Source organism: Amblyraja radiata, chromosome 17 (genome assembly GCF_010909765.2).
Source record: "Amblyraja radiata isolate CabotCenter1 chromosome 17, sAmbRad1.1.pri, whole genome shotgun sequence".
In the NCBI taxonomy this organism is placed as follows: domain Eukaryota; kingdom Metazoa; phylum Chordata; class Chondrichthyes; order Rajiformes; family Rajidae; genus Amblyraja; species Amblyraja radiata.
In genome coordinates, this window is record NC_045972.1 from 19,241,078 (window position 1) to 19,257,183 (window position 16,106).

General features: G+C 47.0%; 1 protein-coding gene across 1 annotated transcript; it reads left to right on the top strand.

Moving 5' to 3' along the window:
- The first annotated feature begins 497 nt into the window (after positions 1-497).
- On the top strand, positions 498-12,045 carry gins2 (GINS complex subunit 2). Its single transcript, XM_033035825.1, has 5 exons — positions 498-762; positions 3,007-3,121; positions 3,997-4,096; positions 9,342-9,468; positions 10,104-12,045. The coding sequence occupies exons 1-5, from the start codon at positions 673-675 to the stop codon at positions 10,227-10,229; spliced, it is 558 nt and encodes a 185-aa protein (XP_032891716.1). The 5' UTR covers positions 498-672; the 3' UTR covers positions 10,230-12,045.
- The last annotated feature ends 4,061 nt before the right edge of the window (positions 12,046-16,106 follow it).

Consider the following 16,106-nt stretch of genomic DNA (forward strand, 5'->3'; position numbering starts at 1 on the left):
ACAGGGACATAGATGGGTGTGACAGTGGCATAGATGGGTGTGACAGGGACATAGATGGGTGTGACAGGGACATAGATGGGTGTGACAGGGACATAGATGGGTGTGACAGTGGCATAGATGGGTGTGACAGTGGCATAGATGGCACAGACAGTGACATAGATAGCGTACTCAGTAGCATAGTTGGGGTATACAGTGGCATAGATGGGATAGACAGTGACATAGATGGGATGGACAATCAGAACCTTTTTCCCAGGATGGACATATCAAATATTGGAGGGCATAGCTTTAAGGTGAGAAGGGCAAAGTTTAAAGTTCATAGTCGTTCAGGGAAAATTTTGTTTTTACACGGAGTATGTGAATCCTAAGCATGTTAAGTCTGAGTTACTCCAGCACTGTAAACCAGCATTTGTATTTCCTTATTTCTACGTTCTTCAACGTTTCTGTTCCTTTAAGAGTTGAGCAAGTTACTGCTTGGTGGGCGTGGCAAATGGTCGAGGAGGCGGGGCGGAACTCTGTTGAGTGACGGCGTTGCTGATCCGGGCTTGTGTGTTTGCGCGGGAAAGTGTGTTGCAAGTTTCAGAGTTCTATCTCTATCTGTGTCTGTGTCTCCGCGTTCTATCGGTGTGTCTCTGCGTTCTATCGGTGTGTCTCCGGGTTCCAGCGCGGACAGCGATGGACCCCTCGGAGGTGGAGTTTATTGCGGAAAAACAGACTGTCTCAATCATACCCAACTTTAGCCTGGATAAAATCTATTTAATTACCGTGAGTCTTTTGCAGCGGAGCCTGCTTTATTTTAATACTTCTAGGTCAGTGTGTGCTGAAACACTGTAGATGTGACGGCAATTGGCTCCTCTAACAGTGTACTTGGAAATAAATCTCCAGCACTTTCGACTGTTTTGTATATTCCAGAACTAAAATAACAGGCCTTTATTTCGTGTAAACTTAATCTGCAACAATCCCCAACAATAATTATCTGCACCCCTCCAAAATAAAAAACTGATTACAAACACCGGAAACGTCACCTATTCCTTTTCTCCAGAGATGCTACCTGACCCGCTGAGTTACTCCTGCATTTTGTGTCTCCTATCTTCGGTGCAAACCAGCATCTGCAGTAAGTGGCGGACTGGATCTAAAAATATTGGTTGTCAGGAGACAAAGGGGGCCCACTTCATCAGGGGCCCACTTGCCATTGGGCAAGCTGACACCCTGGCCAGTCCGCCACTGTCTGCAGTTCCTTCCTATACATAATCTACACTGTTGGAGCAGAATTTTGAGATTTGCCTGTGTTTCAAAGCATATGAGAAATTGTTTGAGTCCGAATGTTATTTAAATCAAGTCTCGATGCATCAAGTATCAACCACATTTGGTTTAAATAGTACATGTGCCAGAGGTTATGGGCATAAGGCAGGAGAATGGGGTTAGGAGGGAGAGATAGATCAGCCATGATTGAATGAGGGAGTAGACTTGATGGGCCGAATGGCCCAATTCTGCTCCAATCTTATGTAGACACAAAATGTTGGAGTAACTCAGCGAGACAGGCAGCATCTCTGGAGAGAAGGAATGGGTGACGTTTCAAGTCGAGACCCTTCTTCAGACCTGTGATGTTGCCTTGATCTTAACAGCTCCAGATTACAAATGTCGGCTGTTTTAACTCTAACTGATCAAGGCTGTTCATGTATATATATCCTCTGTTTTGTCATATTGGATTTGAATTGAAAATTCACTGTTCTTTTTGAATAGGTTTGCAGTCTCTTATTTCCAAATTCAAATATTTCCCTGACATTGACTGAATTCCTGACTAAGTTTCTGATGCATTATATTTTTACAACGTAAAAGACACTCAGAGCAATCCCTTCAATCCATTCTTCCATTTTTTAGTTTTAGAGGAAACAGGCTCTTCGGCTCACCGAGTCCGTGCCGGCCAGCGATCACCCCGCCATACACTAGCACGATCGTACACATCAGGGACAGTTTACAATTGTTACCTAAGCCAATTAACCTACAAACCTGTACGTATTTGGAGTGTGAGAGGAAACCGAAGCACCCAGAAAAAGTCCACGCAATCACAGAGCGAACATATAAACTCCGTGCAAACAGCACCCGTAGTCGGGATCGAACCCGGCTATGGTGGGCAACTCTACTGATGCTCCACTGTGCCACCCAAATTTATTTCCCTGTAACTTGTTCTCTTCCATATGCTCATCAAATCCCACTTTCCCCTACTGTCCACCTATACTAACAGTGATTTCCAGTAACCATCCTGGCAACATCTTTTGGATCACCTGAAAGAGAGACACACAGTTACAGTGAGAATATGCAAGATCCTTAGGTCAGAGTTGAATATGTATCATTGAGGTATGATTAAAAGGTTCAATAAACTAAGGGCACATCTTGATTTGTCTCATTGGTCATGTGTCAATTTTATTTCCGTGTCGTTTAGTGAAAGTAATTGAAGAAAGATTGGATTTTAATATTGTTTTGCATTTGGCCATTGCAATATCCCAAAGTGTTTCATGCATAATTAAACCTGTTATTTTCAAGAGTATGAAGCGCAGCAGCCAATTATACTGCAAGAGTTTGCATGCATCAAATGACTAGTTTAGTTCAGAGATACAGCGAGGAAATGGGCCCTTTGGCCCACCGAGCCCTTGCCGATCATCGATCACTCGTTCGCGCCAGTTCTATGTTATCCCACATAGTTCACATCTGTTCCCACACGATAGGGCCAATTTATAAAGGCTGCATGTCTCGTCTTGGGGATGTGGAAGGAAGCTGAAGCACCCAGAGGAAACCCACACGATCACAGAGAGAACATGCAAACTTCATACAGGCAGCACCTGAGGTTGGGATCGAACCCAGGTCTTTGGCGCCATGAGGCAGTGGCTTTACCAGCTGCGCTACTTCAGTGCTGCCTCTACTACTACCTTTGATGGTATTTGATTTGTTTATAAACTTGCATTGCTTTCAAACTATTGTCAATGTGTGCTCTTTGATTATCTTATCCAGGGCGATTTGGGACCTTTCAATCCCGGGCTTCCTGTCGATGTGCCTGTGTGGCTGGCTATTAATCTAAAGCAGAGACAAAAATGCAGAATCATTGCACCAGAATGGATGGATGTGGGTGAGTGAGTGGTGTGGCCTGCTGTTCAGAGAAGATATTTTAAAACATACACATTTAAAGGGGATTTTGTTGCTATCAGACTCCCTTTCCCATCCTCCTCTAGGGCCAGAGTGAGGCCACATGAGAACTGGAGGAATAAGACCTCTTATGCTTGGGCTTGGGTAGCTTAGAACCCAACCGTATGAGCATTGAGATCTCCAGCTTTAGGTAATTTACAATCCTCCCCCCCCCCCCACTCAGTTCTTCCCCCCCCCCCAATCCCCGTACCCCATCTGAACCCATTTTCCCTTCCCCTTCCACCTACATTCCTTCCTCTGGCTTCGCAAATCACAATCTTTCTATCCTTATCTCACACCTTTAGACTTTTCATCTTTGGTATTTTCCATCCTTCTGCCTATCCACCCCCCCCTCACCTGTATCCACCTATCACTTGCCATACTCTGTCCTTCCCCGCCTCTCTCCCAGCTTTCTTCCCTTGCCTACCACAGCAAGGTTCCTGACCCTAAACGTCGCCTCTCCATGTTCTTCAGAGATGCTGCCACAGAGTTAATCCAGCACTTTGTGTCTTGTTTGTAAACCAGCATCTGCAGTTCCTTGTTTCTACTAAGATGACTCCCCTGCTCCTAAAAATAATCCACAAGATCTTTTACCACCCAGGAAGAGACTGATGCCTCGCTTTAATATCTGATCTGAAAGTGGTTGCACCTCTATGGTCCTGCACTAGAGTGTAGACCCAGTTATTGTGCCGGAGTCTCTGGAACAACCTACTGAGAGACCTAAGTGAACGAGCAATCACGTTTCCGTCTGTAACGCATGTAACTTTGAATCAGATCATTGCAGATAGAATATTGAGTGAATATTTTGATTTCCTTCAGAAAAACTTGAGCAAATCAAGGAACAGGAGCGTAAAGAGGAAACTTTTACCCCAATGCCCAACCCTCACTACATGGAACTGACTAAGTTGCTGTTGAATCAGTAAGTAACATGCACAGTCCGCCAGTGTAATGCTCCTTGATTTTTTACTTTGCTTTTGTTTCTCTTCTAAAGTTATTCATGTTCTGCTGTCCTCTGGTTCTTATACCTGATACCCTCACTCCCCAGTTTGTTGACACTAAGTGTCCTAACTGAGGGTGGTGCAGCGGTAGAGTTGCCATATAGCGCCAGAGACCCAGGTTTGATCCTGACTACGGGTGCTGTCTGTACAGAGTTTGTATGTTCTCCCCATGACCGTGTGGGTTTTCTCCGGGTGCTCGGGTTTCCTCCCACACTCCAAAGACGTGCAGGTTTGTAATTTAATTGGCTTCTCTCAGTTGTCCCTAGTGTGTAGGGTAGAACTAGTGTATGGGTGATCGCTGGTCACAGTGGACTCAGTGGGCTGAATGATCTGTTTCACGCTGTATATCTAAAACTAAACTAGAGTTAAACATACAGACTTTACATTGAACCTGGGTTTTATTAAGAAAAAAGGACACAATATGCTAGAGTAAGTCAGCGGGGCAGGCAGTATCTCTGGGGAACATGGATAGGTGACATTTCGGGTCGGGACTCTTCTTCAGACCGATTGGCGACTGGATAGTGATAGGTGGATATGGTTGCGGAATTTTGTTTGGTTGGCAGATGGTTGGACAGAGGCCAGAGTCATAAAGTGGGAGACAAGGATAGAAGAGGCCTATTCCCTGCCACACCTTGTCCTGCCTCTCCTCTCACAGCTTTCCTGTCCCTCTTCTCTACAATCAGTCTGAAGAAAGGTCCCGACTCCAAATGCCACTTATCCATGTTCTCCAGAGATGCTGCCTGACCCGCTGAGTTACTCCAGCACTTTGTGTCTTTTTTTGAAAAGCAACATCTGCAGATCTTTGTTTCTGCATTACTGGGTTATTTAAGCATGTGACAAATTCTGGCCTCCCGTCCCCATTTTCTCAGGATCAGCTTTGTTCTGTTTCTCGCCACTTTTGTGTTGGCTTCACAAGATGCGATCATGTAAGTTGAAGCACTTTGCTTTTTGTCTCCTCACCATTTAGTATTGCTCCGAATTGAATTGGGAATGAACGGGCAATCTGGGAGTGTAAGTTCATGTGTGTGCGGCCCCGGGTGATAATTTTCTTTTGTCGACATAATTGAAATGAAGGATGAAGGCCCAACATAAGGAGGACACTCATAAGGCATTTCTCGCTTTCCCTTCATCAACCAGAAAATAATTGCCGCTCATCTAACTTGCTCTTCAGGGTCCCCTTGAACCACCCGTGGAGCCTGCATTTCGGGCAACTTTCTTAAAGAAAATCTTACTTCCATCTGGGTAATGCCCTTGACAACGCCAGAAACTGCCAAAGCTCATTACAGCCAGCAAAGTTACAATTGAAATTGAGTCCTGTGTGTTGCAAGTTGCAGCAAATTAGTTTGCACTAAGATTCCTCGGAAAAAAGAGAGAAATGACCAGATCATGTTTTTAATGCCTTTATATAAAAGGTGATGATTAGCCAGGACGTCAGGGAGAACTGCACTCCTTCTCCCAGATCTAATACCATGTCATTAGCTGCTGGATGTTGCAAGATCATGGACACCACAGTCCTTCTCCTGAGAGATCAGTACCGGGCTTGCTGTTTCCACCAGTGTAGGACTGAGAGAGCGCCACCATGTTCAATGTTTCTTTGATACTTTATTGTCAGATGTATCCAGGTACAGTCAAATGTTTTGTTTTGCAAATAACCCGGTAAATTCATATATTGGATCTCCGGGCGGCAAGGTGGCACAGCTGTAAAGTTGCAGCCTTGCAGCGCCAGAGACCCGGGTTCGATCCTGACTATGGGTCATGGAGCCATAGAGTGATACCGTGTGGAAACAGGCCCTTCGGCCCGACTTGCCCACACCGGCCAACACTATCCCAGCTACACTAGTCCCATGCCTACATTTGGTCCATATCCCACCAAACCTGTCCTATCCGTGTACCTGTCTAACTGTTTCTTAAACGATGGGTTAGTCCCAGCCCCAACTACCTCCTCTGACATTTTGTTCCATACACCCACCACCCTTTGTGTGAAAAAGTTACCCTTCGGATTCCTATTAAATCTTTTCCCCTTCACCTTGAACCTATGTCCACTGGTCCGCGATTCCCCAACTCTGGGCAAGAGACTCGGTGCTGTCTGTACGGAGTTTGTACGTTCTCCCTGTGACCAAATGGGTTATCTCTGGTATCTCCGGTTTCCTCCCGCACTCCAGGTTCGTAGGCTAATTGGCTTGGAATAATTGTAAATCGTCCCTAGTGTGTTATTATATGGGGATCGCAGGCTGGCGCTGACTCCGTGGGCCGAAGTGCTTGTTTCTGCTCTGTATCTCTAAACTAAACTAAAAAATCTTACCGAGACAGTACCCAAGTGTCGCCACATTTTGGTGCCGACAAAGTTACAATAGTTCACCGAACAATTCTAGACTGAAACTTTTTTTTAAATTGCATAACATTGGCCGTTTTCCTTCACGGAAGGGCAGCTTACAACCCTGTGGTATGAATATTGATTTCTCTTACTTCAAATAACCCTTGAATTCCCTCTTTCTTCGTCCCTCCCGCACCCTAGTTCTTCGACGAGATTCACTGCCCTGATTAATTTTACTGATTGTATGCCTCCTTGTCACCTTCCCCTCAGCTAACAATGAATCATTCTACATTTCCTTGTCATGGTCTGCTTTGATTTGTCATTTTCACACCTTACCAGGGCTCTCGCTTAACTTTTTTTCCTGGTGCCAGCCGGGCAACCTTGGCAGCTTTTTAGGTTGCCAAATGACAGTTTAGGTGGTCATTTAAGACGGCTTGCACGACGCATGTGATAATGTGCTCGGAAAAAGCGCGTAGTTACCAGTCGGAATTATACTCAATGAAGCATTCACATATTATTTCTGCTTCAAATAAAGTCACAAACTAAACATTCACCAATCAAGACATGATATTTCGCACAATGACATGCAGCAAAATTATAAGACAGTATCTCAACTCTTTTTACACATTGCAGTTAATGCAATTTCTATTAGTTCTTTCCACTTCCAAACAAAAATGTGTTTGGATTATTCAGCGTATGATCAACCTGTGTCAATAAATCCTGGACCATGGTAACATATATGCGTACGTATAGTTGTGAATGTTGCTCATTAAATAACTACAGTACTGATACTCCATAGTAAGAGCATTGATTTACCGTTAAAATGAATTCTGTAATACGTGTCAACGGTAGAAGTGACAATCGAACACGGCGGTTTTAATGTTTCATGTGTTCACAATTTAATTAATCCATCTTTATGGATTAAAACAAATAATAACATTGGGAATGAAAACACATTTGATTGCATTCCGTTATCAAACATAGTCAATATTCGCTCTGAAGACATTTCCAGGACAATAGGGTCAGGGAAGGGGGTGTGTGTGAATCAGTGCGGGGTGGATAGATGGCCGGTGGGGGGGGGGGGGGGGGGGTTTTAAGGCAGTCGGTGCAGAATGGATGGATTGAGGCAGGTGAATTAGTACGTGTTGGTTGGAGTAGGTAAAATTGTGAGGGGAGAGCATGGGAGATGTCAGTGGTGTTGAATGGGGGGGTTCAGTACTGGATGGATGGGGGTAGACAAAAGTGCTGGAGAAACTCAGCGGGTGAGGCAGCATCTATGGAGCGAAGGAAATAGGCAACATTTCGGGTCGAGACCCTTCTTCAGACTGTTCCCCCCATTCTTCTTGAAAGGGAGGATCAGTACAGGATGGATGGGGGGGGGGGGGGGGGGGATCAGCGCAGGATGAATTGGGGGGGGGGGGGGGTTCAGTACAGGGTGGATCGGAGGGTCTGCAGGATGAATGGGAAATCACTACAGGATGAATGGGGGAAGGTGCAGGGTAAATGGAGGGTGGGTCAGTATGGGATGAATGCGTGGATTAGTACAGGGCGGATGGAGGAGAAGTGCAGGATGGATGGGAAAGGGGTAAGTACAGGGTGAATTGGGGAACCAGTGTAGGATGGATGTTGGGGGGGGGGGGGGGGGGGTATGGCGGCAGGAGAATTAATGCGAGGTGGATAGGGTGATCAGAGCAGGATGAATAGATTGGAGGGGGGGGGGGGAGGGCGAGATGGGGAGGAGCGCAGGGGATGTCAGTGAGGACTGAATAGAGGCGGGAATGTGGATCAGTGCCGGACGTAGAGGAGGGGTCCCAGGATAAACGGGGGGTGGAGGGGGCGTACAAAAGAGAGAGAGAAAGAAGGGGGGCGAGGTGGGGAGGAAGGAAGGTCAGCGCTCCTCGGACAACATCGCCCGCTGCCTTGGCCGTTGGGATTTCCTCGCCACCGCCTCCCTCCGCCAGCCAACAGCAAGGTGCGGGGCCGAGCGGTGCAGCTCAAAGATCCGACAGCTATAGGATGTATGGTGCAGCTGCTTCAGAAGTGTCGGAGCGAATGACGGGTCCCGCACATCAACAGCAGCGGCCGCGACAGCAATCCCGCTAACGGCGAAAACCGCTTTCAAAACAAACCCTCCCGCACGCCGAGGCCTCCCCCTCCCTCCCTCCTCCCGGCCTCGGCGTGCGGGACGTTTTTTTTTTAAAAGCGCAGTTAGCGGCAAAGATTCTATAGCGGAGCTCTGCTATAAGATCTTTGGTTAGCGGGTTTGCAGGCAGCGGCCCTTATCAGGGCGGGCGGGGTGCGGGAGGAGGAGGAGATGGAGTCGCTGTTCGGGGCCGTCATTTGCTGCGACCCTTCCTCACCCCGCACCTAGTATCTTGCCCACGCAATACAGCCGTCACCGCCGACACAAAACGTTGCGTTCCTTTTCTCCACAGATGCTGCCTGACCCGCGGAGTTACTCCAGTATTTTGTGTCTATCTTCGGTACAAACCAGTATCTGGTTGCCAAGCCGGGCAAAATGACTCGGTGTTTAGGTTGCCCGGCGGCGCTTTGAGTGGTCAATGGCACCCGGGCAACCATTAATTTCGAGCCCTGCTTACTGTTCCATATCTCTAGACTCCCTCTCCCCTGATTCTCAGTCTCAAGAAGGGTCTCGACCCGAAATGTAATCCATTCCTTCTGTCCAGAGATGCTGCCTGTCCCGCTGTGTTACTCCAGCATTTTGTGTCTGTCTACAGGGATGTTGCCTGACTATCTGAGTTCCTCCAGTAGTGTTGTTTTTCGCTGGAGATTCCAGCATCCACATCCTTGTGTCACTGCATCACCACACTGAATTTGTTGTCCCTCTCCAGCGCCTCGGACAACATTCCCAAAGCCGATGAAATCAGGACTTTAATCAAAGATACTTGGGATACCCGGATAGCAAAGCTTCGGTTGTCTGCAGATAACTTTGTGAACCAACAAGAGGCCCACGCTAAGGTAGGAGGCTTTACATTTAACCCTGTAGAAACACAGAACTGCTGATGCTGGCTTACAAACCAAAGACACTGAGTGCTTTAGTAACTCAGCGGGTCAGGCAGCTTCTCTGAAGAACATGGATGAGTGAGGTTTCAGGTCAGGACCCTTCTTCAGTCTGATTGTCGGGGGTACGGGGGTAAGAAAGCTGGAAGAGAGGAGAGTTTGAGTTTAGTTTATTGTCACGTGTACCAAGGTACAGTGAAAAACTTTTGTTGCGTGCTAACCAGTCAGCGGAAAGACAATACATGATTGCATCCGAGCCATTCACGGTGTACAGATACATTATAAAGGGAAAAACGTGAATAATATTTAGTGCAAGATAAAGTCCAGTAAAGTCAGATCAAAGGTAGTCCGAGGGTTTCCAATGAGGCAGATTGTAGCTCAGGACTGCTCACTGTGAAAATGCAGGAATCTCGTCTGTTGAGAAGCTGCTGTTTAACGATTCTGAGCATCAGTGTGTGTGTGGGCTGTGCTGGCGATTGCAGTAAAATATCAGCACAGTTGGCATTTTAATATTCTATGATGGTTTGGTGGGAGGGTTTTTTTAATCGATGTTCACACCTTCTCTCTCTGATTTCCCCCCTCCCTGCCGCTAGCTGGACAACCTGACTCTAATGGAAATTAACACCATTGGGACTTTCCTCACCGAGTCACTGAACCAGATGCACAGACTCTGCACCAACCTACAGCCCGGAGAGACGGCACAGTCACAGGACTATTGAGCTGCCTTCATTTCAGGTGGTGACTGTCTGACAGCGAAAGGTCTGCAGAGTGGAAAGACAGGCGCAGGATCCACAGCCGGGCAATTGCTCCTCCCCCCCTCCTCCTGCGTTCCATCCTCTGGCTTCACAATTCACAACTCTTCAACCCGTCTGTTTCACACCTGCTGTAATCGCTGAGCTTTGTCCTGCCCCTCCTCTCTAAAAGCTTTCTAACCACTTCCTCCCCCTCCTACAATCAGTCTGAAGAAGGGTCCAGACCCGAAACATTGCCTATCCATGTTTTTTAAAGACTCTACCTGACCTGCGGAGTTGCTCCAGCATTGTGTGTCCTTTCGGACGATTGCTTCTGATGTTTAATGGACCACTCTCTACAACTTCATCTGACTCCATCAGTATTTCCTTAACCTCCCGTTATACACCGTTTCCCTCAATTACTCATGTAATTGTGAGTTTGTGTGCACGTGAGTGTGTGCACACATGTGAAGAATTCCTGAATTCCCTGCTTTATTTATTAGGGTTGATGCCCTATAGCTCAGCTATCTTCTTCCCCCCCACCCCCCTGCTCTTATATTTACACCCTCCCCTGTCAAGACCCTGAATTTCCATTTGGTTCTGCCTCAGTATTAATTTTTCTGTGAAGATCTGTAAGTTAATCATTCAGACTTCAAGAAGCCAGCCTGCAATCAATCAAAAGTATCAATAGTCTTGTGGTCAGATGCCATGGCTACTCCTGGCAGGGGCAAGCCGTTTGTAGGTGCCACCCGCAGTGTCCAGATCTGTGACCAGAGACACGGTGCCAGTCGATGGAAACTCCAGCAGCAGAGGAGGGGATTGTAGCAGCCTCATCCCTTGAGACCTTGCTGAAGATCAGGCACACTGATCAAATGATGGATCTCTTGCAGTCGTTAAACAAATAAGCTGTTAACACTGGACAGCACGGTGGCACAGTGCTAAAGTTGCTGCCTTCCAGCTCCAGAGACCCGGGTTCAATCTTGATACGGGTGCTGCCTGTACAGTACCAAGTTTGTACGTTCTCCCTGTGACCTGCGTAAGTTTTCTCTGGGTGCTGCGGTCTCCTCCCACAGGTTAATTGGCTTCGGTAAAATTGTACATGTGGGATCGTTGGTCGGTGCGGACTCGGTGGTCCGAAGGACCTGTTTCCGTGCTGTATCTCTAAACTAAATGTAGTTGACAAGTGCACACCGAGTTTGCACCGACCAGCAATCACCCGTACTATCCTGCACACTATTGACAATTTACAATCTGTAACCCAAAGCCAATTAGCCTGCAAACCTGTACGTCTTTGGGATGTGGGAGGAAACCAGAGCACCCGGAGTAAACCCACGTGGTCATGGGGAGAACGTACAAACTCCGTCCAGACAGAACCCATAATGAGGATTGAACTGGGGTCTGGCGCAGTAAGGCAGCAACTCTACCGCTGCGCACCGTGCTGCCCAAAACTTAAACTAAACTGAAAGCTGGGGATATTCAGCAGGCCAGGCTGTATCCGTGGTGAGGGCCAATCAGAGTTGCTAATTGTCCTTTCGTCAATGGTGTCCTGATCCTGATTTCCCCCTGGAATGGTGAAAGGGAGATAACATGTGATCACTCTGGATGTGAAATGGAAGACAAGCCAGCGACACATTCCAGCCTCCTGTTTTCTTTTTGACTTGCATTGCATCAGGGATTATGCCTCTAAATTAATTCATTGACTGTAAAGTGCTTTGAGACGTTCTAAGGATGTGAAATACTATGAAATCTTACTGTTTGCACTTCCCTGCGTTAAGCATTAAACATTTTAATGGCTTTCAAATTCTCTGAATTTTGTGCCTTCTTTCCTAAATTTTTAATTAAGTCTTTTAAACCGAATTCCCATCCACTGGATCCTTTATTCCCAATAAACTCCAATAATAGTTGTCGTTTTTTGTGAGCAAGTTTATTTCAATGAAAGAAAAATCTTGTGCAAATTGCACCCTGGAATATGTTGAAAGATGAATAATCTCAAGGAGGAAGTAGCTGTCGATGACAGCAGCACCACTGGTTCATTGCGGGGGGGGGGGGGGGGGGGGGGGGGGAGATTGATTGACTGTAAAATGTAGCCCGGAAACAGTCCCTTCGGCCCACCCAGTCCATGCCGACCCTTGATCACCCGCTGAAGAAGGGTTCTGACCTGAAACGCATCCACTTGCAGTAGTTCACACTAGTCCTATGCTATCCCACTTTCTCATCTACGCACCAGGTGCAACTTACAGAGAGGCCAATCAACGTCAAAATCCTCATGTCTTTGGGATGTGGGAGGAAACCCACGTGGTCACAGAGGGAACATGCAAACTCCGCACCAAGACAGGATTGAACCCAGATCTCTAGAATGGCACCTTGCGACTCGGAGTCAGGGACTGGCAACATGTCTTTCGGCAGATTCAAGCCCCATGATGCGGCCAAGGGCAGGGCCCACTATGGCTGGGTGACCCGTTGATGCAGCAGTGGAGCTGTGCCAGAATATGGTATCTCACCCCCAAGTAACATAAATCAGTAGTGTAGGAAGGAACTGCAGTTGCTGGCTTCAACTGAAGATAAGACACAAAATGCTGGAGAAACTCAGCGCGACAGGCAACATCTCCGGAGAGAAGGAATGGGTGACGTTGCAGGTCGAGACCCTAATTCAAACTCTACCCGAAACGTCACCCATTCCTTCTCTCCAGTGATGCTGCATGTCCTGCTGAGTTAGTCCAGCTTTGTGTCGATCTCCAATTTAAACCAGCATCTGCAGTTCCTTCCTACACATTTTGTCAGATGTAAGAACCTGGATAAAGAGAAAGGAACCAGTTACATGACGATGATATATGAGTTCTCCCTGGCAGCAGAACGGTGCTGTGGATGTCCCATGAGAGGCAAGGCTGCGTACATTAAGGCTAATCTAAAGCTTTCTCTGAAGGAACTATAAAGTGGTTTGAAATGGAACCACACTGCTGCGGTAGCTTCATCCATCCCTCTGTGGTGCCACTTACTGGCGATGCGGGTGACTGACTCACTGCTACACTTTGTGATTCACTAAATACATCTTGATGGATCTGCGGAGGTCTGTGCCATTTAACTTATCGTGGTACAACCAGGCACTAAACCCACTCACAGCTGAGCTTTAGAGATACAACATGGAAACAGCCTCTCTGAGTCCACGTCCACCATCAATCTCCCGCCCGCACCAGTTCCACCTCATCCCATTTGCTCATCCACTCCCCTCAACACTGGGGGCGATTTACGGAGACCAATTAACCCACAGACCTGCACGTCTTTGGAATGTAGATGGAAACTGGAACTCCCGGAGGAAATTATAGTCGTACAGGACAGAAACAGGCCCTTTGGCCCGACTTGCCTATGCTAGCCATGATGCCCCATCTACTACACCAGTACCATCTGTCCACGTTTAGCCCATATCCTTCTAAACCTTTCCTATCCATGTACCTGTCCAATTGTCTTTTAAATGGTGTTAAAGTACCTGCCTCAACTACCTGCTCTGGCAGCTTATTCCATAAACTTACCACCCTCTGTGTGAGTAAGTTGCTCCTCAGGTTCCTATTACATTTTTTACCACTCACCTAGATTTTTGATTCACCTACTTTGGGTAAAATACATCCTATCCATTCATCCTATCAATTTCCCTCATGACCCGATGCACCTCTCTAAGATCACCCCACAGCCTCCTGCGCTCCAAGGAATAATCCTAGCCTGCTCAGCCTCTCCCCATAGCTCAGGCCCTCAAGTGCTGGCAACATCCTAGTAAATCTTCTCTGTACCATCTCCAGCTCAGTGACATTCTAGGGTGACCAAAACTGAACACAATATTCCAAATGCGGCCTCACCAAATCGGCGCTGTCACGGGGAGAACGTGCAAACGCCACACAGACAGCACCGGAGGTCAGGATCAAAAGCGGGTCTCTGGCGCTGTGAGGCAGCAGCACGACCAGCTGCACCACTGTGCTGAGTGTAGATCAACAAACACATGCCCAGGGCCATGGTCTTCCTACTAGTCTGGAAATATAGCTGCTGCACCACCTCTGTCCCCTCTTTAAAGCATTGACAGCGAGCAGCTGGGAGACTTGATTAGTAGGGTTAGTTATCCACTCAAGTCCTGCTGTAGTAAGTGTGTGAGGGCGCATTCCTGGGGAGTGCTGCACCACTGGAGGTGCATTTTTAATCAGATTAGTGGGGAAGCATTTCAACAAAAAACTGAGGTCATCCCTGGTACCTGATCCACATGTGTCCCTCAGGCAATGTTTCTAAAAACAGATTAGTTGGTCACCATCAACTTGCTGCTTGTGGAACCTTGGTGTGTACAAATTGGCTGCCACATTTGCCGATGAAAACAGTGTTTCCACCAGCAGTACGTCGCTGGGTCTCGGTGACTTTGGGAAGCTGTGACGTCTGATGCTCAAGGTGGTCTATGAATGCAGGTCGTCCGCCCGATGGGAAGAGCCCTTCCCTCTACCCCGTGCTACACCCCTTCCTCCCTCTCTTCATCCACCCCAATTATACAACTTCAAGGATGTCAGAGGAGCCACGGAGATCTTTGTAAAGTTCTTTCTTCTCAATATCCTGCCACCCGATGGGGCACAGTGGCGCAGCGGTAGAGTTGCTCTCTTATAGCGCCAGAGACCCGGGTCCGATCCTGACAACAAATGCTGTTGGTACAGAGCCTGCACGTGCTCCCTGTGACCGCGTGTTTTGTTTTTTCGGGTGCCCCGGTTTGCTCTCACACTCCAAAGGCATGGAGCTTTGTAGAGTAATTGCCTTCTGTAAATTGCCCCTAGTGTGTAGGATGCAAAACTGGGATAATATAGAACTTGTGTATTGGTGATCAATGGTTGGGCCGAAGGGCCTGTTACCACCCTGTATCTTTAAATTAAACTGAAATAAACACTGATATTTGGAATTGCAAACTAATAACCCAAATGAGTAATCATAGTCACAGGTATTATATTCTCTGATCTTTTGTTCCACATTCAACGCATACTTGACCAGGAGCATATGTTGGTACATTTCTGTGGAGCTTCGTACTTTTAAGATGTAGTTATTGTTTCCACATTGGAACATGGCTGCCACTTTATGCAAGGTCATCTCCCTCAGAGAGAAATCGGATAATGACTAAATAATGAAATGGGAAGAATTTAATTGAATTGGTTGAAAGATACATTATAGAGGTTTTGTAATCCACTTTGCAGCAATCCAAACAAAACAACTTATCTCCCAGTATTTTTTCCCACTCCACCCTGCAATCAGTCTGAAGAAGGGTCCTGACCCATAACGTCACCTACCCATTTTCTCCAGAGATGCTGCCTGGCCCATTGAGTTACTCCAGCAGTTTGTGTCTATTCTTTTTTAGTCTTGTTTGGTTTTAGAGATGTAACATGGGAAACAGGCCCTTCGACCCACCAAGTCTATGCTGACCATCAATCAGCCTTTCACAATGTTATTCCTCCTTTTACACTCACTCACTCCACATTAGGGGCAATTTACAGAGGCCAATTACCCTACGAGCCCCACACGTCTTGGTGATGTGGGAGGAGACCGGAGCACTTGAAGCAAACCCATAGGGCGAAAAGGCAAACTCCACACAAACAGCACCCAAGGTCAAGATCAAACCCAGGTTGCTGGCGTTGTGAGGCAGTAGCTTAGCAGAAGGACTAAGGATTTTTTAGCACAAGGCCTCTGGTCCATTTTGGACATGCTGATCGAAAGTGGATAACTTTTTGGCCTTTCATGTAGCAGAATTGATTGAATAGTATACAGTGGCTTGCAAAAGTATTCATACCCCTTGAACTTTTCCACATTTTGTCACGTTACAACCACAAATGTAAATGTATTTTATTGGGATTTTAT